Here is a 26,806-nt window from a genome sequence, read left to right as displayed (position 1 = left end):
CCTGTGACTCGCTTTGATATTTAAACATATAAATGTAAGGAATTATTATTAATAAAAGTGCAGTACGTAACGTTACTCATGTTTATTCAAAGAAGCCTTTTTGAAAATCGATCAGTTTTAAAATTGTGGCGAGTCTCCAAAAATAAAATAAATGTATGGGAAACACATCCCACAGTACAACCACCTGAGCCCAACTTCAGTCTACTCATCACCTTAACTTTAACTGTGTTTGTAGAAGGCAAGGCACTGCAGCCAACAGACCGGAAGTTAACTTAGGTCCAGGCGCGTGGGCCCGATGAAACAGTCTATAGTCTTTGTGATTTGATTTCGATTAATCGTGCAGCCCTACTGTCAAAGAATGTCAGAGACAAGATTGTAGATCTGCACAGGGTTTGAATGGGCTACAAGACCATCAGCAAGAAGCTTGGTGAGAAGGAGATAACTGTTGGTGTGATTAATTCAGAAATGGAACAAATACAAAACAACCATCAATTAGCCTTGATCTAGAGCTTCACACAAGATATTGACTCATGGGGTAAGGATGATCATGAGAAAGGTGAGGGATCAGCCCCGAACTACATGGGAGGAGCTTTTTAATGATCTTAAGGTAGTGGGGACCACACTCACCAAGCAAACCATTGGTAACATACTAAGCCAAAATGGACTATAATCCTGCAGCGCCCGGAGGGTCCCACTCCTAAAGAAGACACATGTACAAGCCGTTTAAAGTTTGCCAAAGAAAATCTAAATGATTCAGAGAAGGTTTGGGAGAAAGTGCTGTGGTCAGATAAGGCCAAAATTGAGCTCTTTGGCATTAACTTGACTCGCCGTGTTTGGAGGGAGAGAAATGCTGAATATGCTTAATTTCTTTGTAAGCGGGCAAACTTAGAAAATCAGCAGGGGATCAAATAAATATTTTCCCCACTGTATCACTTTATTCATCCCTTAAGAATCAAATCCATGGCTTAGGCATTTCTAGCACCATGCTTGGTGAGCTGCAGGAACACACATTGCATCCCCAAGTACTCGAGCACTCTGCTAATTTATGATTTATCTGTCAAGTGCTTGAGTATTCAACATGAACATCCCTGTAACGCTGTACAATTCCTGTTTTCACGGGCATCCCACACCACACCATCATGTTTTCTTGTCTGTCTTTAGTAATGCAGTTAATCTACCAAAGTGTGGAAAGGGGAAACCAGCCCTCATCCGGAGGAACACAGTGGAGGACAAGAATGAGATTATTGCTTGCATCGAGAGTAGAAACTTCGCCAAAGCTGCTAGAATAGCTGCTGGTAGGTATCCACATCTGTAAACTTAACTGAATTGTAATTTGATCTCAGTTTGACAGTGAGTCAAACCTCAGTGGCTTGGATATTTTTTAAGACAGATCTTGCTGCTCTGTATTACAGTGTAAACAAATAAGGCTATCATATGTTTTTTCTTATCCTTAACAAAGTTTTGATTATAATTGAAAGATATAGCCACAGTTTGTTCGGTGAACCACTGAACCACAGATACCACCTGTATTGTTCAAGCTCTTGTTCTGTCCAGGCTGGACTATAGCAATGCTCTCTTGGCAGGTCTTCCAGCCAGTTCTATCAAACCTTTACAATTAATCTAGAATGTGGCAGCAAGATAAATTTTTAATTAACCGAAAAGAATACACGTCACATCTATGTTTATGTTGACCTATGTTGACCCTCTAACTTTAGCACTCACTATTCTAATTCTATTCTTAAAAAATCTAACTACCTTTCTAATCTTTTTGTATTCGGTTTTCTTTTTATTTATTATACAATTATATAAAAAAGACCTCTAACACTAGCTTGCTCTATTATTATTTTTTAATCTATCTGTTTTCTTTTTATTTATTATATTATTTAAAAGCCCTTGCTACGTTTACTGCATTTAAGCTAACAGACTTGTTATAGCATTTATATATCATTGCCATTTTGTTGTTTTTGATTGCTTCCAATGTCCTTATTTGTAAGTCGCGTTGGATAAAAGTGTCTAAATGACAAAATGTAAATGTATTGAAAACGTACTGACCTGTTACTTAAGTACAGAACTGTAATTCTTTTGTATTTATATCCTATTTTCCACACACTATATATATATATATATATATATATATATATATATATATATATATATATATATATATATATATATATAAAGATACCTGAATTGCCTATTTTTTTATTATTATTTGCTGCATCACTGTAGACATAGTATAAACACTATATTGTATGTCTGCACCATCATAACATGTTTGTTGATATTCCTGCTTTTATAGAAGTTGGCAACAGCAGTATTTGGATGCCTGCTAGTGCTGCTACAGTTCTGGAACCTCTCAAACTAGTTTGGGCTAAATGTAGTGGATACCCCTCCTACCCTGCCCTGGTGAGTATGCATGTGTTTAATAGCTATTTCTACCTATTTCTTTCCGTTATTTATATTCTCAAAGCTTGGATCTGTCCAGTCCTGCTCATTGTGCACTACATTCCTGCATAATTGACATAATTTAAACTGTTGAGCTGATGCTAATTTGACCGAACAACTTGGTGCTTATGGCTTCAGTCTTGTGCATGAGCTATGCTTCAGTTGTCACACTTTTCGGAGTCAGCCAAAATAAAATATTTGTGATAAATCAATTTACTTGTGGAAAATATATCTTCAGCATACATTTAAAGTCAGGAAACCCAAAAAAAAAACTTTCTTGAAGAAATAATTGGTCTGTCTAAACATAATAGATGTATTTAAGTAGTCATTTAGTTTTATCCTGTTATTATATATTACCTTATAATCTGCAGTGTCTCTATAAAATAAAAATCTATATTCTCTGTCAGGGGTTCTCAAACCTCTCCGTGATTTACCCCCAGCACTGCACATTTGTATGTCTCCCTATATCTGACACACACACTTTAGGTCTTGCAGTCTCCACTAATGAGCTGATGATTTTAATCAGGTGTGATAATTGAGGGAGACATACAAAATGTGCAGGGCATGGGGTACTGCAGGACAGGTTTGAGAACCACTGCTCTATGTAGCATCTGGCTGGATTCTTTCTCATATTATTCCTATAAGTGTTGCAACATTGCAGTATGTTTTTATTTTTCAGTTTTCTATCAATAGATAATTCAATAGATACAGATCAGACCCATCTACAGAAAACTGATTTTAAAAATAAATTGTATTATTGTTTGATGCATTCTTTTCAGTACTTACAAATAGTCAGTTTTGATGTGACTTGAAAACACATAGCCTACTCAACACACAAGGCCTAGCTTACTGAAAAAAAGTTCTTCTTTCAGATGAAAATAACAACAACTTGATGTCTAGGATTCAATAAAAAAGATCACCCAAAATACTTGTTTAGAGGAATTGAAAGAATACAGAAACCAATGTAAACTTGAGGGCTTTTAGCTAATACAGAGCGTGCTTTTCTAAAAAAAAAAAAAAAAAAAAAAATTAACAGTGGGAGCCAGCAGCCTGTCATGGAGAAAAAAAAATCTATGAATGCTCCACGTGAAACTTTGGCGTTCCGCCCTTTTTCTATCGTGTCTAATGATTTTGGTTGATATGCACGAGGGAGAGAGAGAAAACGAGAGAGAGAGAGAGAGAGAGAGCAAGACCGCGCTCGTGTAGTTTGAAGACCGTGAGTGCGCGAGCGCACGTGAAACTTTGGTGTTTCGCCCTTTATCTATAGTGTTCAATGTTTTTGATTAATATGCACAAGGGAGAGAGAGAGCAAGAAGCTCTCGTGTTGTTTGAAGACTGTGAGTGCGCGCGCACAGCCGGGGCTCTCTCTCAGGCGCAGAAGTCATTCTACATCACTCCCCGATCAAATAAGGCTTTGACAGCCGCCAAAAAAAAAAAGATCAATGCGGAAAAACCCCTGGATTGGTTATATAACGTTGGACAGAATGTTGATCCGGCCATTGCATATATTCAGCGCTCATAAGGTAAACGCTCACACTTTTTCTAGAGCAATACATCACTTAGAACAGGGATGTCCTGTTCCTGGAAGGCCACTGTTCTGCAGAGTTTAGTTCCATAACCAGTGAAACACACCTAAACCAGCTAAGCAAGGTCTTACCAGGCATACTAAAAACTTCCAGGTACGTGTATTGAAGTGAGTTGGAGCCAAACTTTGCAGGACAGTGGCCCTTCAGGACCAAGTGTGGACACCCCGACATAGACTATGTATTTAATAACAAGTGAAAGGTTTTTGTAAATCATGTATGACCCAAGTAATATTTATAAACAATGACAGTTATTTTACTTTTCCCAGGGTTGTCCTCATTTTCTGTTACATGTTTTTGTTTTATGAAAGATCATAGACCCTCACATGCCACGAGTGGGGTGCCAGCACAATGGAGTCTCTATTCCAATGCCCCCACTGGATGTTCTACAGATTGGAGAACAGATGCAGTACAAGTTAGAAGAGAAACTTTACCTTGTTCTCTTCTTTGACAACAAACGTAGCTGGTGAGATTTAGATGCTAATTATTGTTGTTTGCCAAGTCAATTATTGCTCATACTATTATTATTGTGCGTACTTAGGGATTTGAGCAAACCATGCTTTGAACATCTGCAGTTATCTTGTAACTTTTCCTTTTTGTACTACAGACCATGATAACCATTTAACCTTGTATTTTAATTAGGGGTGGGTGATAATTTGTTAACGATAATTATCACGATATAATTTTCCTTGATAAAACAATACGAAGAGTAGGGATGCACGATAATATCGGCACAACATCGGTATCGGCCGATAAAAGCTTAAAATGACCATCATCGGTATCGGCCGATATGACTATTTCTGCCGATGAGCCAAACCGATATTCTCCAAGTGAAATAATTGACCTGTTTTTCAGATGTGAATGTCTGTCTTCATTTGTAAAATAATACATTTATGGTAGAATCAGTACAGAAGAGATACATGGATTTCTCTTCAGTAAAATTAAAGTTTAAATATATCAGTATATATTTGTATATATATCGATATCGGTATCGGCATCGGCCAAAATTATTTTGAAAATATCGGCATATCGAATATCGGCCAAAATCCAATATCGTGCATCCCTAACGAAGAGTTCAATAAATGTTAAATTAAATGTATGCGCCAAAAGCGTAACGAAACAGCGTGATTCGTTTGAATTGCGCTACATGGACTGTTAATCCTCTTAGATCACAGTTTAAACTGCCGTACGCCACAAGAGTGATGAGCACAAATTACAAATTAAAATTTGACTAACTAGTTTAAAGCCAAAAAGAAGAAACACTGTGCAATGAGACAGAAGGCTTTTCAATTTACACCTCGCCATCATTCACCATGGATTTACTGTAGTAACACTCACTCCATCACTTACATGTATTGTGGCAGAAATTTGTGATATTCACACTGAATTTTATTACAGGAGTAATGGTATGTAATTCTAGTATGTATTTGTAATTAAGCTATAACATGTTTGCATTTATACTGAATGTTTCTAGACTACTGTTTTTCATAGTTATATTTTTACCATGGCACGGAGTTGCTATATGTGTGTTTTTAACTGTGTTTATCATGATTTAAATATATGCTACAATAGGAGACCAGTGCTTAATTAAAAAATAAAATCCTTGGTTAGAATAAATGAACCATATAAAACTGTGGTTGCTACAATTTTTCCAGATGTTACTGATTTTGATAATTAACAAAAAATTTACCTCTGCATTCTAACTTAAGCTACTATCAAATGTGCATTTCTTAGACAAAAAACGTCTGGTTTCTACAATAATGATCTGGTTTCTACAACTTTCATTTTGGAGCAAAAATCTGGCTTTAAACTCAAAAGAATTAAAGATTTGACTATTATCGTGATAATTATGGATATCGACTGTTCTGAAAAAAAGAATTACCATGATCAGTTTTTGGCACCGGCTTTTTGCAATAAGCGTAAATAGCAGCATTTTTAGTGATATGCTGTTTACACTAGGTGCAAATAGCTATAGATTTTATTTGCACTATTAAAATGTTACTACTTACTGCAAATAGTGGCTATTATCTGAACCTCAGTATTGTAGTACATTGTTAAACAGTATGCAATATTAACTTATTGCGTTTAAATTTTAATTGTAATTAAAATAAATAAATGGATGCCACCTTATTGGGACATTTAAAGCGTTCTCTAAACCTATCCTAATCCAACCCAAAACTTTATTCTTCTGTTTTCTATATTCTATATAAATGCTTTTCTGATGTGATTAGAAATTTGAAAAGGGTGAAAAAAAGTTTGCCATAAGGCGGATTTGAACCCAGGTCGATCGCGTCAAAATTAACATGTCACAGGGTTTACCATCTGCACAACTTCAGTAGTATTGACTAGCCAAGTCACACGTTAGTGGGTGGAGTTGGTGTAAATAGCTTCAGCCAACAAGGCAGGTTATTTGCACTTAGTTTAAGTAGACACTCCAAAATTTGCCAGCCCTAATAACCCTTAAAATTCCAAATTCCAGTTTTGATCGCAGCAAAAACGAGTAGTCTTATTAATATAAAATTCAAACATTAAAGACAACAAGGTCTTTCTTGCGTGTTTATCTGATGGCATTTTATCTATTCGAGTCTGTAGATTTTATTTATAATTCATCTTTAAAGGCCATTTTCTCAAAATTAGATTTTTCTACTGTGAAGGGGGAAAAAAAACCTTCAAAAATCTCAAATTCAGTAGCAATTAAATACACTTTACAGTTTTATTCCAATCTGTATTCTGAAGGTTTTATAAAGGAGTTTGTTCATATGCGTTATTTGTATATGATTTTTCTTGCCTGATTGTATACAGAATTTTGTTCATTTTATATATATATATATATATATATATATATATATATATATATATATATATATATATATATAATATTATTATTATTATTATTATTATTATTGTATATGTATGTTTTTTTTTTTTTTTTTAGCTTATTTTTTTTTTTTTTTTTTATACTTATGGGGTGTTAAAAAGAGATATATTTTAATAACCCATGACTAATATGTCAACACAATATTACAATTATTATGAACCTGGCTTCATCCAGTGTCCAGGATTTTGTTCTAGAAATCTATGCAAATTAGTGCATCTTTAACTAAAGACAATTTACACATAACATTTGAAACAAAGATTTAATACAGAAAATGTTTGCATTTCTTAATTTTTTCAATAAACTAGGGAGGTATAGTGATCTCTATTATTATATCTTTTCTATTCATTTATTTGATTGTATATATGTGTGTGTGTGTGTGTGTTTTACCTTGTCCAGGCAGTGGCTTCCTAAATCCAAGATGGTTTCTCTCGGTATTGACAAAACCATCGACAAGATTAAAATGATGGAGGGCCGCACATCAGCCATCCGCAAGGCTGTTCAGACTGCCTTTAACCGTGCCATGAACCATCTGAATCGAGTCAAAGATGAACCTATTAGTGACCTTAGTGATGTTGACTAAGACTGGCAAATGCAGACACATTTCAAAGCCTTACTAAGCACCATTCCTGACTGGCACCTGCTGTGTGACTCCTGTATTTTGTTTTACTCCATACCTGCCACTTCTGTCTCTTTTGCACAGAAGTCTCTAATCAGTTCTGTAAATAATGCCACTAACTTATTATTCAGGTTTACTGTAATGGGTACTGTACATACATTTTTTATTTTCCTGAATTATTCCCAGCATAATAATTCATTGATGCTGGAAAAAATTAACAAAATAAATTGTGTAAAACTAAAGTAAAAGAATACTGTAATCAGGGCTGGAACATGATGTAAGAGTACTTGCTTTTTTGTGTTTAAATTATTGAAGTTTGTACACAGGCTTTTATTTGGCTTTGTTTTTTGTAACTTAATGTTTTTACAACAATTTTTACATATTTTTATGTATTTATATAATTAAATATATAACTTTGTCTTTGCATATTAGTAAGTCATGTTGTTATGAAAACCACAAGTGTGTTATTTTGATATTCTAATGAAACTTAAAAAAAAAGAACAAAAAATGCTACCCAGACTTTTGTTTGTGTTGAGTGAATGGTTTTGTTTGAACAATTTTTTATGTTTTTATTTGTATGTGGAAACTCCATAATGGCTGTAGGATACTGTTTTTGTACTGGTGTTCATTAATTGTGTTGGATGTTTATTCACTGGGAAAAGGATAAAAAAAAAAAAGGTTTTACATGACTTAAGAGTATTCTTGGATGTTTACATCGACTTCCTTAATTTAGTTTTCCACTTGGTTATAGTGGGAAGATTTTGGAATACTTTTTAAACTGTATGTCAGTTGTTTTAGTTGGTATTACATCTGTTGATCAAATTGTCCTTTTTTATTTTTATTTTTTATAAATTCATAAATCAGCTAGTTATGTCTTGAGTTTATTACAACAATTACTCTATATTAATATGTATTGTATAGTACATATGATTTGCATGGCACTTAAAGGCATCTTTAAGTAAATATTTTAACTTGTAATTAGTGTAAAGTGTGGAAAAGAAATAGAAGCTGATTTTTAACAGAAACAGATTTGGAAACAACAGAATTTTTCGATTTGAGTGTTCACATGTCTCTCTCTCTCTCTCTCTCTCTCTCTCTCTCTCTCTCTCTCTCTCTCTCTCTCTCTCCCTCTCTCTCCCCCTCTGTGTGTGTGTGTGTGTGTCATGTTAATCAGATTTATCACTTTATAGGTGATTTCATTTACTCTATTTTAACTCAAAATGCTTTTAAATGTAACCCATTGTAGAATAGCTTCTGTCTCTTTATAAGTAAATAGAATATTCATGTCAGACAATCCAAAGTAATAAACAGCATTGAAAGTTCGGACTAGGGCCGGGGTGTCCTGGGATTTTAATATAGTGCTCATAGGCTATATGCTCTACAACAGGGACTGGCAATTTTGAATTTTTCTCCTTTATACCTTAAAGGCCAGATTACTAATCCATGTTCACACACCTTTTACATTGTCTTACTCAATTTCCTTTTAATTGAAGGAAATTAAAGTATGTTATTTGTTTTTAAAGATAAAACTTGTTCAGTTATTGTTATTAACTATAAAACTTGTGCAGTTAAGATAATTCAGAAGGAAACTTTGTTGTCAGTTGACAGAAATATCACCACAACAAATAAAAATCTCAATTTCATTGTAAATTTGCAACAAACAAAGGTCCTATTATTTTTTTTTATTATTATTATTAAAGAACATTCTCAAAACATCATGAGAGGACCGTTAAAAAGGGCCTATTAAAAAGAAATAAATTGTTATTCCAAATGGTACCATAAAATAACCGCGTTACTGCAGGATTTTTTTTCATTAAATTTAAGAGCTTTAAATACCTTTTAAGCCCTGCACTTTATATTTCAGCCTTTAAACAATTTCTAAGAAAAGGGAAGAGTCCAAAGTATCAATTATTATATTAATTAAAACAATTGGGATAATATTAGTCAATGATTATATTTAATTGCATAAATATATCTTAGTGTCTTAATTGTTTAGATTTTTTATAATGCATTAGCTTTTTGTCGATCCACTGGTTAACATAAAATATATATATATATATATATATATATATATATATATATATATATACACACACACACACACACACACACACACACACACACACACACACACATATATATATATATATATATATATATATATATATATATATACATATATACACATATGTAGCGAAAATAGCAGACGGACTTGTTGAAAAATTCAATTGACTCGTTCTCTGCCGGCAAGTTTCACTTTCGGAATTGCAGAAATATAGCAGTTTCCCCGGTAACCGCAGCACACCTGACTTTGAAACGTGCAGCGCTCAAGATTATTCAGTGAAATCATAGCATTGAAGTTTAATCTACACACTTATCTATATTTACATTTTTGTCTTTCTGTCCCCAAATTTAAGACCTCTAATAATTATGACGTTGTATCATTTTAGAGTTTATATGAACATAGTTAAGTGCAAACATTTATGTAAAAAAAAAAGTTTTTTTACCTTTGAAATTTGAGGCAAGTGCAACTCTGACGTCCCCGTTGTTTGTGCTGTAGTGTTGTGATGACGATTTAAATAACAGATTTCAGAACACTCCAAACATATAAGCATCCCCTTGAACTTGGTAAAAAGATAATCTGTTTACCATCTTGACTGGACAATGCAGTTTTCATGGTCAGTTTTTCATTTATTATTTGCTAATATTAGTGAATGTTTACATTATAGTGCATATCCTACTATACTGAAAATTATACGGAGAGCGTCTGGAAACTAGCGACCTCTCCTGGTTGGAGATAGTATTCAACTGAAAACAATCTTTTTTTTTTTTTTTTTTTTTTTTTTTTTGCATTGCTAAGAACATACACAATCAATGCCAGAGGTAAATACAATGACACAATTAGACAGTTTTTACGGGCTTTGGAGTTGCTGGATGTAAGAAGATTGTCCAGATAGGATTTAAGTTGCTTATGAAAATTTTAAAGTAAGGCTTAACACCCTGAAATGTACATTTATGTAAGAAAAAAATTAGCTAGAAAAAGAAACAAATTTATCAAGAAATATTGGTCCTTTGCATCTTTATCACAATTGTGCTGACAACATAAAACATCCTGAGTAATAAAGAAAAAAAATTGTGCATTCACAATTATAGAAATCCTTCCAGAACAGACTAGTATACGAGAATTCCCAGAAGAGATGAGAAATAGATTTGTCTTCATCACAACAAAAATAACATAAAGAGTAAATATCAGGAAACATTCTTTTTAAGTAAAGCTTTACAGGATAAAAAAGATAAAGTAATTTGCAGGACATATCCTTGACCTTATTGGTTATTAAATATTTTGAAAACAAAGACCACACTTTATTCCGTGGAATGTTAATAAACTGGCCATTTGAGTAGGACAAAATGTACAGGATAGAAGCCTATTCTAAAATAGTTGCCTAATTCTCCTGTTCCGACCAAAAGAGTTAGATAATATATATGTGTGTGTGTGTTATGAGAGCCCAGGTTGCTCTTATAGTGGCCTTCAGCTCTTCTCTTCTGGTCTGGCATATTGCATCTTCCTCTGCACAATACCCCATAGATTTTCTATGAGGTTAAGGTCAGGCGAGTTTGCTGGCCAATTAAGAACAGGGATACCATGGTCCTTAAACCAGATACTGGAAGCTTTGGCACTGTGTGCTGGGGCCAAGTCCTGTTGGAAAATGAAATCTGCATCTCCATAAAGTTGGTCAACAGCATGAAGAGCATGAAGTGCTCTAAAACGTCCTGTTATACGGCTGTGATGACCTTGGACCTCAGAAAACACAGTGGACCAACACCAGCAGATGACATGGCAACGCAAACCATCACTGACTGTGGAAACTTTACACTGGACCTCAAGAAATGTGGATTGTGTGCCTCTCCTCTCTTCCTCCAGACTCTGAGATCCTGATATCCAAAGGAAATACTAAATTTACTTTCTTTAGAGGACATAACTTTGGACTACTCAGCAGCAGTCCAGTCCTTTTTGAAGCGAGAGGCTTCTGACGCTGTCTGTTGTTCAATAGTGGCTTGACACAAGGAATCAGACATCTGAAACCCATGTCTTGCATATGTCTTTGTGGAGTGGTTCTTGAAGAACTGACTCCAGCTGCAGTCCACTCTTTGTGAATCTCCCCCACATTTTTGAATGGGTTTTGTTTGACAATCCTCTCCAGGGTGCGGTTATCCCTATTGCTTGTACACTTTTTTCTATCACATCTTTTCCTTCCCTTCGCTTCTCTATCAATGTGCTTGGACACAGATAGTGATGTGACATTTGAACCGATATGGAGCCAAAAGAGTATCAATCAAGATAAATGCACATACTACATTCACATATGCACACACAGGATTCATACATGCACACACATGATTCATAAATACACACACAGGATACACAAATGTGCACAACATTTAGAAATGCAGACACAAAATTTAAAAAGTACAGAAAATTCACAAATGCATACAAAATTCAGAAGTGCACACAAAATTCAGAAATACACACACAATTCAGAAATGCAAACAACATTTACAAATGCACTCAAGATTCACAAATGCACAGAACAAGATTCACAAATGTATTTCTGATGCACACACACATATATCTTGATTTACAAACTGGCTTATAAGTAAACAATCCCCCACGTGGGGTGCATTCTTGTGATTGGCTCAAACAAGGGAGATATCTGATTGGTTGCAGATCATTCCCTGTTTAAAAAAAGTTATTTGTGTGTCGAGCCAAGTAAGAGGAGTCTCAAAATTCACACACAAATGCAGTGAAGTTCACAGACCGCAAGCAGTTTGTAAATCAATATATATGTGTGTGTGCATCAGAAATACATTTCTGAATCTTGTCCTGTGCATTTGTGAATCTTGAGTGCATTTGTAAATGTTGTTTGCATTTCTGAATTGTGTGTGTATTTCTGGATATTGTGTGCATTTCTGAATTTTATATGCATTTGTGAATCTTCTGTGCTTTTTAAATTTTGTGTGTGCATTTGTGAATTGTGTGCGCATTTGTGTATTTATAAATTATGTGTGTGCATGTATGAATCCTATGTGTGCATATGTGAATGTAGTGTGTGCATTTATTACTGATACTCTTTTGGCTCCATAAACCGAGGCGTCGGAGCTTGTGTCAAGAAAAAAGGGGCGTGCCAGATGAAGCCGTGATTCAAGGCTTGTGTTGTTGACATGGAAATCACGTGACTGATCAATAAATCAATCACCTTTATTTATATAGTGCTTTAAACAAAATACATTGCGCCAAAGCACTGAACAACATTCATTTGGAAAACAGTGTCTCAATAATGCAAAATGATAGTTCAAGGCAGTTCATCATTGAATTCAGTTATGTCATCTCTGTTCAGTTGAAATAGTGTCTGTTTTAATTAGCAATCAAGTCAATGATATCGCTGTAGATGAAGTGACCCCAACTAAGCAAGCCAGAGGCGACAGCGGCAAGGAACCGAAACTCCATCGGTGACAGAATGGAGAAAAAAACCTTGGGAGAAACCAGGCTCAGTTGGGGGGCCAGTTCTCCTCTGACCAGACGAAACCAGTAGTTCAATTCCAGACTGCAGCAAAGTCAGATTGTGCAGAAGAATCATCTGTTTCCTGTGGTCTTGTCCTGGTGCTCCTCTGAGACAAGGTCTTTACAGGGGATCTGTATCTGGGGCTCTAGTTGTCCTGGTCTCCGCTGTCTTTCAGGGCAGTAGAGGTCCTTTCTAGGTGCTGATCCACCATCTGGTCTGGATACGTACTGGATCCGGGTGACTGCAGTGACCCTCTGATCTGGACACAGACTGGATCTGGTGGCCACGGTGACCTCGGAACAAGAGAGAAACAGACAAATATTAGCGTAGATGCCATTCTTCTAATGATGTAGAAAGTACGGTGTTATGTGAAGTGTTCCGGTTCCAGTTTACCTAATTAATGCAGCCTAAAAATCCTTTAACGGATTTGGATATTAAAAGCATATTAGTATGTTATGTGTATGCCAGGTTAAAGAGATGGGTCTTTAATCTAGATTTAAACTGCAAGAGTGTGTCTGCCTCCCGAACAATGTTAGGTAGGTTATTCCAGAGTTTAGGCGCCAAATAGGAAAAGGATCTGCCGCCCGCAGTTGATTTTGATATTCTAGGTATTATCAAATTGCCTGAGTTTTGAGAACGTAGCGGACGTAGAGGAGTATAATGTAAAAGGAGCTCATTCAAATACTGAGGTGCTAAACCATTCAGGGCTTTATAAGTAATAAGCAATATTTTAAAATCTATACAATGTTTGATAGGGAGCCAGTGCAGTGTGGACAGGACCGGGCTAATATGGTCATACTTCCTGGTTCTAGTAAGAACTCTTGCTGCTGCATTTTGGACTAGCTGTAGTTTGTTTACCAAGCGTGCAGAACAACCACCCAATAAAGCATTACAATAGTCTAACCTTGAAGTCATAAATGCATGGATTAACATTTCTGCATTTGACATTGAGAGCATAGGCCGTAATTTAGATATATTTTTGAGATGGAAAAATGCAGTTTTACAAATGCTAGAAACGTGGCTTTCTAAGGAAAGATTGCGATCAAGTAGCACACCTAGGTTCCTAACTGATGACGAAGAATTGACAGAGCAACCATCAAGTCTTAGACAGTGTTCTAGGTTATTACAAGTAGAGTTTTTAGGCCCTATGATTAACACCTCTGTTTTTTCTGAATTTAGCAGTAAGAAATTACTCGTCATCCAATTTTTTATATCGACTATGCATTCCATTAGTTTTTCAAATTGGTGTGTTTCACCGGGCTGCGAGGAAATATAGAGCTGCGTATCATCAGCATAACAGTGAAAGCTAACACCATGTTTCCTGATGATATCTCCCAAGGGTAACATATAAAGCGTGAACAGTAGCGGCCCTAGAACTGAGCCTTGAGGTACTCCATACTGCACTTGTGATCGATATGATACATCTTCATTCACTGCTACGAACTGATGGCGGTCATATAAGTACGATTTAAACCATGCTAATGCACTTCCACTGATGCCAACAAAGTGTTCAAGTCTATGCAAAAGAATGTTGTGGTCAATTGTGTCAAACGCAGCACTAAGATCCAATAAAACTAATAGAGAGATACACCCACGATCAGATGATAAGAGCAGATCATTTGTAACTCTAAGGAGAGCAGTTTCAGTACTATGATACGGTCTAAATCCTGACTGGAAATCCTCACATATACCATTTTTCTCTAAGAAGGAATATAATTGTGAGGATACCACCTTTTCTAGTATCTTGGACAGAAAAGGGAGATTCGAGATTGGTCTATAATTAACTAGTTCTCTGGGGTCAAGTTGTGGCTTTTTTATGAGAGGCTTAATAACAGCCAGTTTGAAGGTTTTGGGGACATATCCTAATGACAATGAGGAATTAATAATAGTCAGAAGAGGACCTATGACTTCTGGAAGCACCTCTTTTAAGAGCTTAGATGGTATAGGGTCTAACTTACATGTTGTAAGTTTAGATGATTTAACAAGTTTATACAATTCTTCCTCTCCTATAGTAGAGAATGAGTGGAACTGTTCCTCAGGGGGTCTATAGTGCACTGTCTGATGCGAAACTGTAGCTGACGGCTGAATGGTTGCAATTTTATCTCTAATAGTATCGATTTTAGAAGTAAAGTAGTTCATAAAGTCATTACTGCTGTGGTGTTGGGAAATGTCAACACTTGTTGAGGCTTTATTTTTCGTTAATTTAGCCACTGTATTGAATAAATACCTGGGGTTATGTTTGTTTTCTTCTAAAAGAGAAGAAAAGTAATCAGATCTAGCAGTTTTTAATGCTTTTCTGTAGGATGGGTTACTTTCCTGCCAAGCAATACGAAATACCTCTAGTTTTGTTTTCCTCCAACTGCGCTCCATTTTTCGGGCTGCTCTCTTTAGGGTGCGAGTATGCTCATTATACCATGGTGTCAAACTGTTTTCCTTAACCTTTCTTAAGCGTAAAGGAGCAACTGTATTTAAAGTGCTAGAAAAGAGAGAGTCCATAGTTTCTGTTACATCATCAAGTTGTTCTGAGGTTTTGGATATGCTAAGGAATTCGGATACATCAGGAAGATAACTTAAAAAGCAGTCTTTTGTGGTAGAAGTGATGGTTCTTCGATACTTGTAACAAGAAGTAGAATTTACAATTTTGGCTATATGAAGTTTACACAGAACTAAATAATGATCTGAGATATCATCACTTGGCTGAATAATTTCAACACTATCAACATCAATTCCATGTGACAGTATTAAATCTAGAGTATGATTTCGACAATGAGTAGGTCCTGAAACGTGTTGTCTAACACCAATAGAGTTCAGAATGTCTATAAATGCTGATCCCAATACATCTTTTTCATTATCGACATGGATGTTAAAATCACCAACTATTAAGACTTTATCTGCAGCCAGAACTAACTCGGATGTAAAATCACCAAACTCTTTAATAAAGTCTGTATGGTGCCCTGGTGGCCTGTATACAGTAGCCAGTACAAACATAACAGGGGATTTATCATTAACATTGGTTTCTCTGGATAATGTTATATGAAGCACCATTACTTCAAACGAGTTATACTTGAAGCCTGCCCTCTGAGAAATCCTGTAAACGTTGTTATAAATTGAAGCAACTCCTCCCCCTTTGCCTTTTAGACGCGGCTCATGTTTATAACAGTAATCTTGGGGGGTGGACTCATTTAAAATAATGTAATCATCAGGTTTTAGCCAGGTTTCTGTCAAGCAGAGCACATCTATATTATGATCAGTTATCATATTATTTACAAAAAGTGTTTTCGTAGAAATGGATCTGATATTCAATAAGCCAATCTTTATCATTTGTTTATCCATATTGCATTTGTTTTTTATTTGTTGAACCTCAATTAAATTGTTAACCTTAACTTGGTTTGGACGTTTTTTGTATTTTCTAGTTCGTGGAACAGACACAGTCTCTATAGTGTGATATCTAGGTGAAAGAGTCTCTATGTGCTGAGAATTAACTGACCTCTGTGACGGGAGGCAGCTAGCAGACGGTCGGTTTAGCCAGTCTGTCTGCTTCCTGACCTGGGCCCCAGTTAGTCAAGTATAAACACTAAGACTATGTGCCATATTTCTAGACAGAAGAGCAGCATCACCCCAGGAGGGATGAAGACCATCTCTTTTCAACAGGTCAGGTCTGCCCCAAAAGCTCGTCCAATTGTCTATATAACCTATGTTATTCTTTGGGCACCACTTAGACATCCAGCCATTGAGTGATGACAATCTGCTATGCATCTCATCACCACTGTAAGCAGGGAGGGGACCAGAGCATATTACAGTGTCTGACATCGTGCTTGCAAGTTCACACACCTCTTTAAAGTTATTTTTAGTGATCTCCGACTGGCGAAGTCGAACATCATTAGCGCCGGCATGAATAACAATCTTACTGTATTTACGTTTAGCATTAGCCAGCACTTTTAAATTTGCCAAGATGTCAGGCGCTCTGGCTCCCGGTAAACATTTGACTATGGTGGCTGGTGTCTCTATATTCACGTTCCGTACAATAGAATCGCCAATAACTAGAGCACTTTCATCAGGTTTCTCAGTGGGTGCATCACTGAGTGGGGAGAACCTGTTTAATGTTTTGAGCGGAACAGAAGAGCGGTGTTTTGACCCACGACTACGCTGCCTCACCGTCACCCAGTTGCCCTGCTGCAGGGGATCTGCTGGAACCGGACAATGTACAGGAATCCCTGAGCTAGACGCATCCAAAGCCATATCTAGAGCCCTAACATTCTTACTGTCCTCAATTAAAGTTTGGATGCGTGTCTCTAATTCTGAAATCTTCTCTGTCAGCCTAACTGTTTCCCTGCATTTATCACATGTGAATCCCTCATCAGTGACAGAGATAGATAAACTGTACATGTGGCAAGAGGTGCAAATAACAATTGTAGGAGAAGCCATTACTCACCGTGCTTGATGAAATATTCTTACTGCGGTTGTTTGATGAACTTGTGGAAAACTGCAGCGTGAGAGAGGAGAGGAGAGGAGAAAAGAAAACGCTAATGACAAGCTAACGAGTGCTAACGCTTTGCAGGTGTACTGCAGTCACGGAAGAGTGAACGATCAAAGTTAATCTGATAAGATTGATCGGTAATATCAGAAATATGGTGTGAATTAAGTTATATTTTACAATTAAAAAAACAAACAAACAGACAGTGATAGTAAGAAAGATTATAGAGAAAAAAATATAAAATAAAAACAGCTACATGGAGCTATGATTAGCTACAGAAGGCCAACAGGAAGTAGAGAAAACACTGTCCAACAGCGACACCAACAGTAATTCTGTTATGAACTGATGACAAACGAGGCCTCGGTTTGTGTGGACATGTCATCGGTTTGGTCTGAGTGTCGGTTCCGGATAAAGGTGGTTCGAAACTCACACCACCTTGTGAGTGTTGTCAGGAGTAGATTAATCAGTTGTAGTAGAGTGAGCGAGTCAGAATTAGAGTTAGATAGTTGTGTCGTCATCGTTATTGTGTCATATATGTGTTATGGCTGTATATTATTAGATTATATCAGGTTATATTAGTTATAGTATATTGTTATTATTAATTAAAGTAGTTATATTATAATATTGTTATATTAACTAGATAAGATTTTTTGGATTGCTTTGGTTTTTTGGATTTGGACTGGACTGCTTTTTGATTTGGATTGCCCTTTTGGATTTGTATGCTTTTTGTGACCTCTTCCTTTTTCCTTGTAATGGAGCCAGCAAGAAAGAGGAAATCCTCCTCTGTCTGGGAGTTTTTTTTAAAAGGTTGGTCACAATAAGGTATGTGTATTATTATTGTTTTACGGTCTTGATCTAATAATAATACTCACTATAAGGTTGTATTATATTTAATGTCTATTCATTTATGTTTCTAGGTGAAATGATTGCTGTGCCTAAAGGAGCTGACATACAACAATAACACCTCCTCCATGCACAGGCGTTATCGAGCACTGCACGAGCATGCACAGACTACTAACAATCTTTATCAATCAAATCAATATTTATCCAAAGTGAATCTCACAAGATCTGAGGATCCACTAGTATATTGGCCTCAACATAAACATCTGTATTCTCATTTATACCAGCTGGCACTGAAATTTTTTTGTTCCCCCGCATCCTCTGTTCCATGCGAAAGGACCTTTTCCCAGGCTGGAGAGGTTCTGTCCAAAAGGAGGAATCGTCTAGCCCCAACACACTTGAACAAATTCTGTTCCTCAATAAAAAGAATGTGTGATCCTTCCTTCACCCACCCCAAACTGCAGTGTTGCAGTTTGTTCCTCTAAATCCATAGTCCCATAAGCACAACACTGCACTAAAACTAGTAACAGTTTAATGCACAAAACACACCAGAAACAATTCTTAACCTTTCCCACCTCACACTTTTCTGTTGCAATTTGCGTTATTACACTCCCTCCCCCATAAGAACTACACTCAACACAGTCTCACTTTTGTTGTTCCTACTGTCACTATCCAAACAATTTATGAATAATGAATGTGTGTGACAGTTGTCTCTGCACAAGTAAATTCAGACAGACAGAGAAACATATTTTATTTGATACCCAGGCAATGGACAAATGTCTGCTCAGGTCATTGATTCAGTATGTTTTTATTGGTCTGCTATTTCTTTGCACAGTAGCTAGGTGTCACTAGTGAGCAATAATGAATGAAGCTTCGAATAATGAACCTTTTGGTGAAGCAATGGGCTGTGAGGTCTCACAGGTTAAGGAAGCCTCATTTTGCCATCACTAGACACAGAGATCTGTGAACAGACAGCCTCTTTTGCAATGACGTTTTGTGTCTTGCCCTCCTTATGCAAGGTGTCAATGGTCGTCTTTGGGACAACTGCCAATTCAGCAGTCTTTCCCATGATCGTGTAGCCTACAGAACTAGACTGAGAGACCATTTAAAGGCTTTGCATTAAGTAGCTGATTAGAGTGTGGAACCAGGTGTCTTCAATATCGAACCTTTTCATAATCTAATTTTCTGAGATACTGAATTTGGGATTTTCCTTATAAAGTTATAAACATCAAAATTAAAAGAAATACAAATTTGAAATATATCACTCTTTGTGTAGTTAATAAATATAATATACCTATATATATATATATATATATATATATATATATACCTATATATATATATATATATATATATACCTATATATATATATATATATATATATATATACCTATATATATATATATATATATATATATATATATATATTCCCAATCATTGTATCAAAAGGATGAGCAACTGAAAAATAATCTCTGAGAAGAGTTGTTACTCCGTAAGGAATGGCATCCATTACTACAGCAAACTCTCAGGTATGTTATACTTGTTCAAAACTCTGAATATGAATACAAGTGTCCATCAGCATTGATTAATTGTGAAACCAAATTAAAATGTTATTCACCAAATCTGGATAAAACAATTACTTGTTTTTTATAAAGAATATGACAATTATTCCAAATAAAGTACCAGTGAGGACTAAAATTGTTCTTATATATAAGTTGCCAGCCCAAAAGTGCTTGTTCATGAAAAAAATATATAATTTAAGAGGAAATTTAGTGATGTTGTAGTGGCATAATAATAAGAAAGGGACACCTCCCCCCCTTGAAAAAACAAGATTAGGAAGAATATTCCAGAATTAAAAGGTTTTAAAATTAAAAAGTTTGTTAAGTACTGTTTTTACTAATTTAAGTAAATTAAGATTTAGATTTTTAAAGTAAAATCTAAAAAGTATAGACCACCACAATCATAATTATTAATAACCACAGACTTTTAACATGATACCTCTTATGCTTCCACAAAAATCAAGCACTCAGCTTTAGCAACAAGGGTTTGTCCTCTAAGGGATACATCTTTTGGTAACCATTAATTTTTTTGAACCATGAATTTTCCCCAAACGAGAAAATACAAAAAAAGTCCAAACCAATTTAAGAATAACAATTTAATTGAGGTTCAACAAATAAAAAACAGATGCAATACGGATAAACAAATGATAAAGCTTGGCTTATTGAATATCAGATCCCTTTCTACGAAAGCACTTTTTGTAAATAATATGACCACTGATCATAATCTAGCTCTGTTTGACAGAAACCTGACTAAAACCTGATGACTACATTATTTTAAATGAATCTACTCCCCAAGATTACTGTTATAAACATGAGCCGCATCCAAAAGGTAAAGGGGGAGGTGTTGCTTCAATTTATAACAATGTTTTCAGGATTTTTCAGAGGGCAGGTGTGATGTGGTTCAAAGGGTGGAAGGAAAACAGGGTTGACATGACTGGAACTCGAGTTTTATTTAAACAAATAAAGAAACAAACCAAAAACCTTGCCCACTGTGTTCTCCATCACTCATTACACAACTCAGAATATAAATCTGCCCACAACTCTTGTTACACCAACTCCCATGTTGCTCCAGTTCCCCGTCAGTCTCTCTTCTCCTCCTTCCTGATTACTGGTGGTTTTTATACAGTCTCTCCACACCAGTTACTGCAACAAAACACAGGATCAATCACTCGATGGCACCACACACAGCTGCTTCAGTGCTTGGCTCTCCAGTGTTTGTACTGTTTTTGTTTGTTTTTTTCCAGTTTTTTTGTTTAACAAACACGATCAGTTTCACCAGGGATGAACTGCTGAACATTCGGCAGAACACACCACAAGATCTTTTACCGGATTTAAATTATTCAGACGTTTTACTGAACGTTGTTATCGGAGGGGCAGCGGCGCTGTGATCAGATCACAGAGACAGAACAACAACACTCAAACTTTGTTTTAATCATTCTTGAGGACTTTAATAAAGCCGATTTCTCCCATGAACTGCCAAAATACAGACAGCATGTAACATGTCCCACCAAAGACAGTAATATATTGGATCACTGTTACACCACAATAAAGGATGCATATCACTCTGTTACACAAGCAGATTTGGGATGTTCTGATCACTGTCTGGTTCATCTTATAGCGATCTAAAAGCAGATACTTAAATCTGCAAAACCTGTAGTAAAGACTGAAGATATGGACCAGCGAAACAGAGCAGGATTTACAATCTTGTTTTGAACTCACTAATTGGAGTGTTTTTGAAGCTGCTACCGCCGATCTGGACAAACTCACAGAGACTGTAACATCCTATATTAGTTTTTGTGAGGATATATGCATTCCTACCAGGACTTATTTAACATTCAACAATAAGCCATGGTTTACAGCAAAACTCAGACACCTTCGTCAGGCCAAAAAGGATGCCTACAGAAATGGGGACAGAGTCTTGTACAATCAAGCTGGAACACACTGAACAAAGAGATTAGAGCGGCTAAAAAGACCTAAGCTAAAAAGTTGGAAGACAAGTTTACTTGGTAAATGGACTGCATTTATATAGCGCTTTCAACAGACCACATGGCTTTACAAGTTGCCTCACATTCACCCATTCACACACGGTGTCAGCCATTTAAGGTGCCATCCAGTTCATCCAGCCACTGAGCCACTGCCGCCCAATGACTCAAATTCAGTGCGGAGAGGACTGAGAGTCATCACAAACTACAAGACACCATCCCCCTGCACCGAGGCTAATCCACGACTTGCTAATGACCTGAATGAGTTTTATTGTAGATTTGAAACCACCAACACCCATTCTGCCCATCTCCCTGTTAATCTGTTAACACCTCCTGCAATCCCCTCTCCACACATCCTGCTTTTCAAATCTGTGAAGATGATGTGCGCCAGGTCTTCAAGAAGAACAAAAGAAGAAAAGCACCAGGCCCAGATGGCGTTACACCAGCCTGTCTGAAAATCTGTGCTGACCAGCTGGCCCCCATCTTTTCACAGATCTTCAACAGATCCCTGGAGTTGTGTGAAGTGCCTTCCTGCTTCAAACGCGCCACCATAATCCTCATTCCAAAGAAACCCAAGATAACAGGACTTAATGACTACAGACCTGTGGCTCTAATGTCTGTCGTCATTGGATTGCACTTCATCCTGCAACATCTGGACAAAACAGGGACTTATGTGAGGATCCTGTTTGTGGACTTTAGTTCAGCTTTCAACACCATCATCCCAACAGCCCTCCAGATCAAACTGACCCAGCTCTCTGTTCCTAGCTCTATCTGTCAGTGGATCACCAGCTTTCTGACATATAGGCAACAGTTAGTGATACTGGGGAAATTCATGTCAAAAAGCCACTACACCAACACTGGTGCCCCTCAGGAATGTGTTCTCTCCCCTCTGCTCTTCTCCCTGTACACCAACGACTGCACCTCTAAAGACCACTCTGTCAAGCTCCTGAAATTTGCAGACGACCTGCAGTTTAACCTGCCACAGGAGCTGCAGAAACAGTTCTACTCAGCCGTCATTGAGTCTGTCCTGTGTACTTCAATAACTGTCTGGTTTGGTTTAGCAACCAAATCAGACATCAGAAGACTACAGAGTTCGACTACTGTTCGAACTGCTGAAAGGATTATTGGTGCTCCCCTACCCACCCTTAAAGCAGGGGCGGAGCTAGGGGGTGGCCAGGGGTGGCCATGGCCACCATGAAAATAATCACGGCCACCCCAATGGCCACCCCGATCGTAATTGCGATCTATTATAAATAATAATAATAGTTTCTTAGATTTTGATCAAAATGACCTCGGTCGATCATGGCAAAACAATTACGTTCAGACTGCGAAACTATCACGACAGTTGAATCACTAGTCGCTTAACGTTACAGGCAAATGCGCAATCGTGAGAGTTTCCGTAGCACCGGTTTCTTTCCAGCATTTGTAAAAAGTCGAGGACTGAGAGAGACGAGGAGTGAAGCTTCGCTTTTGTGACTGGTTCAGCTCGTGTTTTAGCAGGTGAGTTACGCTGCTTTTTCTTCTGTGTGGGCGTATTCAAGCCTCGGGCTTCAGAATCTGAATAGAGCGTTCAGCGCGGGGGCAGAGTAACATTAGATAAAATGAAGGGAGACGTGAAAAAACGAACATCGCGTTGTTTTCATATGGGATTCTTTATCACAGAATATTTGCTTTTCGGCGGCACTTGTTTAGTTTAAAAGTAGAAGTGTCAGGCTTTCTATAGATATCTCTCTCATGTCTCTTCGTTTAGTATTCACTGAGTTACAGTTCATTTTAATGATGTATTTGTAAATGAAGATCAGCGCAGACTAAGGCTGCAGAATAGCACACATTGTTGTTATCTTTATCTTATACGTGCACAAAGTTTTGTTGTTATTATGTCTGTATAGAAAAAAACTAGACCCTTTACAGATTCGATTGATGTATTGCTCTTATATGTACAATCAAAACTGAAAGTGTAATTTAAGTTATTTTCGGGGTTATCAGGAGAAAATGACTCATAACGCATATACGTGTTAATAGACTCCAGAGGGTTGGATAAATTATTCTCCACGCAAGTTACTGCAACAAGACATGGGTATTTATCATTAGCACTTGACCTAATTCCCACTCGTCCCCTGCCTCTCTCTCTCAGTGCTGACCTTGCTGAACCACGCCCCCCTTGCCACATACCCCCACCGCCAAACTCGCTGATTCTTCTCTTCCTTCCTGATTACTGGTGGTTTTTATACAGTCTCTCCACACCTGTTACTGCAACAAGACACAGGTATTTATGATTAGCACTTGACCTACTTACCTCTCCTCCCCGCCTCTCTCTCCCACTGCTGACCTCGCTGAACCACGCCCCCCTTGCTACATACCCCCACCGCCCAACTCAGGCCGGCCTGCAGCTCCCCCCTTTATTTCTGGAGAGAAAGTCAGCTAAAGCCATCTGCACCCCCGGCCTGTGGAGTGGACCACCTTGAATTTAAAGGGCTGTAATGCTAGATACCAATGGGTGATCTGCGTGTTGGTATCCTTCATGCAGTGGAGCCACTGCAGGGGCATGTGGTCCAAACAGAGAGTGAACTCCCGCCCCAGGAGATAATAGCAGAGAGTGAGCATGTCCCATATAATTGCAAAGCATTCTTTTTCTATGGTGCTGTACATCATCTCCCTCTTCAAGAGTTTCCACCTGATGTACAGCACCGGTTGTTCCTCACCCTCTATCTCCTGGGACAGGACCGGATTTAATGCCCAATAGTTTGTGGAGAGTCTGTGACATAAACGCTGTGCCTGGATCGGTGAGAATCTCTTTTGGGATTCCCACCCAGGAGATTAGATGAAGCAGCCCATCCACTATACTTTTTGGGATATTGCTGTAGAGTGCCACTGCCTCTGGATATCGTGTTGCCTAATCCACTAGGACTAATGCAAAGTGATACTCACGTGCCAATCGCTCTAGTGCTCCGATGAGGTCCATGCCAATCCTTTCAAAGGGGACCTGCATAAGAGGGAGAGGGCAACAAAGGTGCTTTTGGGGTGGCCGGCGGATTCACCAGCTGACATCCATGACAAGACGCACATCATCTGTGCATGTTCCATGAATGCCCGGCCAGAAAAATCGGGTCATTAGACGATTAAATGTTGCTGCTTGTCCCATATGTCCGGCCATCGGATTACAGTGATCTGCCTGGAAAAGCATTTCCAGATGTCTTTTTGGTACTAACAATTGAATTGTATCTAGTTTTGACAAAGTCACTTGATACAACCTATCTTTTCAAATAGCAAAATCAGGATAGGAGAGCGGTCAAGTCAGTTGGAGAAGCTGCCCGTCAATGGCACGGAACTGGCATTTTTGAGCGTTTCATCCTGAGACTGTTCCAGGGGAAAATCATCACACTCTGTGAGGTTTCTCCTCTCAACAGTGCTTCGTTCCCCTGTCTCAGTTCCCATTGGTCCTGGCTAAGCATCTCCCACCTTTGCAACCGCCCCCTTCCCCACTGTTCTTTCCCCCAGGATACATCCACACATAAATGCCCCAATAATACACAAAAATCTGGCCAATTTGTTCCCAAAATTAGCGGATGTTTGAGGTTCAGGCTAACTGCAACCTCTACTCTATGTTTCTGTCCCCGAAATTGAATAGCCATCGACATTAAGGGGTAGTTCACCACATCCCCATGAATGCACTGAACTTTAACCATGCGGCTCTTATCCAGTGCCTCTGGCTGAATCAGGCTATGATGAATTGAGGTCTGGTTACTTCCTGGATCCACCAAAGCATGATAGTTACCCCCCTTAATACTTACAGGTATTTGGTACAGGCCAGCTTGATTGGTGGCAGCCTGTGGGGCACCTGGAACCCACCTCCATCACTGGTCACCAATCAATAAAATGACCTGAGTCCCCAAAACGCCAACAGGCCGGTCCAGGCCTCCCCGCCACCCTAGTGGCAGGAAGCGGGTCAAGGAATTGGTGTTGAGAGAGTGAAGGATCGGGAGCAGCTGCAGGGCTGACGCTGGTCAATCTCACCCCCCTGGGCGGTGCCCTCGGGGCAGCTGTGGGTTCTGCCCCTGGACCACTTCTACAAGGGTGGGGCTCGTGGAGGGTGATTTCCTCTGGACCTGGGGAAAGGGACAGGTTTGGGGAGAGAAACAGGGGAAGGGAGAGAGAGAGAGAGAGAGAGAGAGACAGATGGCAGGGGTTCACCGACCCCTGGGCATGCCACCATTTGGTCCTCCACAAGTTGGATGGCCTGGTTCAGCGACGTTGGGCGGGAGCACTGGACCCACTGGGCAGTCTTCCTTAGTAGCCGAGACACAAACTGCACCAGCACCACTTTGCCAATTATCAGCCATCGGTTGCGCCATCACAAAGGGTCGGTCACACTTTCCAAGGTCCAGCGACCTGAAGCGCTGGTGGTGATGTTCTGGACTCCGGCTGACCTGCTGAAGAATGGCGTGCTTGAGGTCATTGTAGACCAGGAAGTTCTGGGCTGGCAGTTGTTGTGCGGCCAACTGCGCTTCTCCAGACAGCAGGGGGATGAGCTGCACTGGCCAGTCCTCTTGGGCCACCCACATGCCTCAGCGGACCTCTCAAACAGGTCTATGAAGGCCTCTGGGTCGTCCTGGGCACCCATCTTATTGAGAGGCATGTGAGTGGGCAGGGCTGGGGCAGATGGAGTTCCCCATCCAGCTCCGTAACAGCTTGCAGTCTTGCAGTCTGGGCTTGGATGAGTGCTCGGAAACGCCGTTCCTGATCATCCCTAAGGTACAGCAGTGCCTGATCTTATTCCTGGTGAAGACCAGCGAGCGATTGGATGACATCCGCAAATGGCGATCCTGGCGGGGACTGCATGACGACGCCTGCGTTCTTCTTCCTCTCCC

The 26,806-nt window shown here is 38.3% G+C and overlaps 1 protein-coding gene across 6 annotated transcripts in view; it reads left to right on the top strand.

The window, feature by feature from the left end:
• Positions 1 to 26,806, top strand: part of brd1a (bromodomain containing 1a) — a 62,531-nt gene that overhangs the window by 27,462 nt on the left and 8,263 nt on the right. For 5 of the 6 annotated variants that reach the window (XM_052555261.1, XM_052555262.1, XM_052555263.1 and 2 more), the window contains 4 exons: positions 1,162 to 1,295; positions 2,300 to 2,406; positions 4,340 to 4,494; positions 7,303 to 8,389. In XM_052555261.1, coding sequence (XP_052411221.1) covers positions 1,162 to 1,295; positions 2,300 to 2,406; positions 4,340 to 4,494; positions 7,303 to 7,486 — 580 coding nt within the window. In that variant the 3' untranslated portion in view covers positions 7,487 to 8,389. Of the gene's footprint in view, positions 1 to 1,161; positions 1,296 to 2,299; positions 2,407 to 4,339; positions 4,495 to 7,302; positions 8,390 to 26,806 lie in introns of those variants that run through there. The other variant, XM_052555264.1, reaches the window with a different exon arrangement.

Source organism: Carassius gibelio, chromosome B4 (genome assembly GCF_023724105.1).
Source record: "Carassius gibelio isolate Cgi1373 ecotype wild population from Czech Republic chromosome B4, carGib1.2-hapl.c, whole genome shotgun sequence".
NCBI lineage: Eukaryota > Metazoa > Chordata > Actinopteri > Cypriniformes > Cyprinidae > Carassius > Carassius gibelio.
This window is presented reverse-complemented; position numbering and strand designations above follow the sequence as displayed.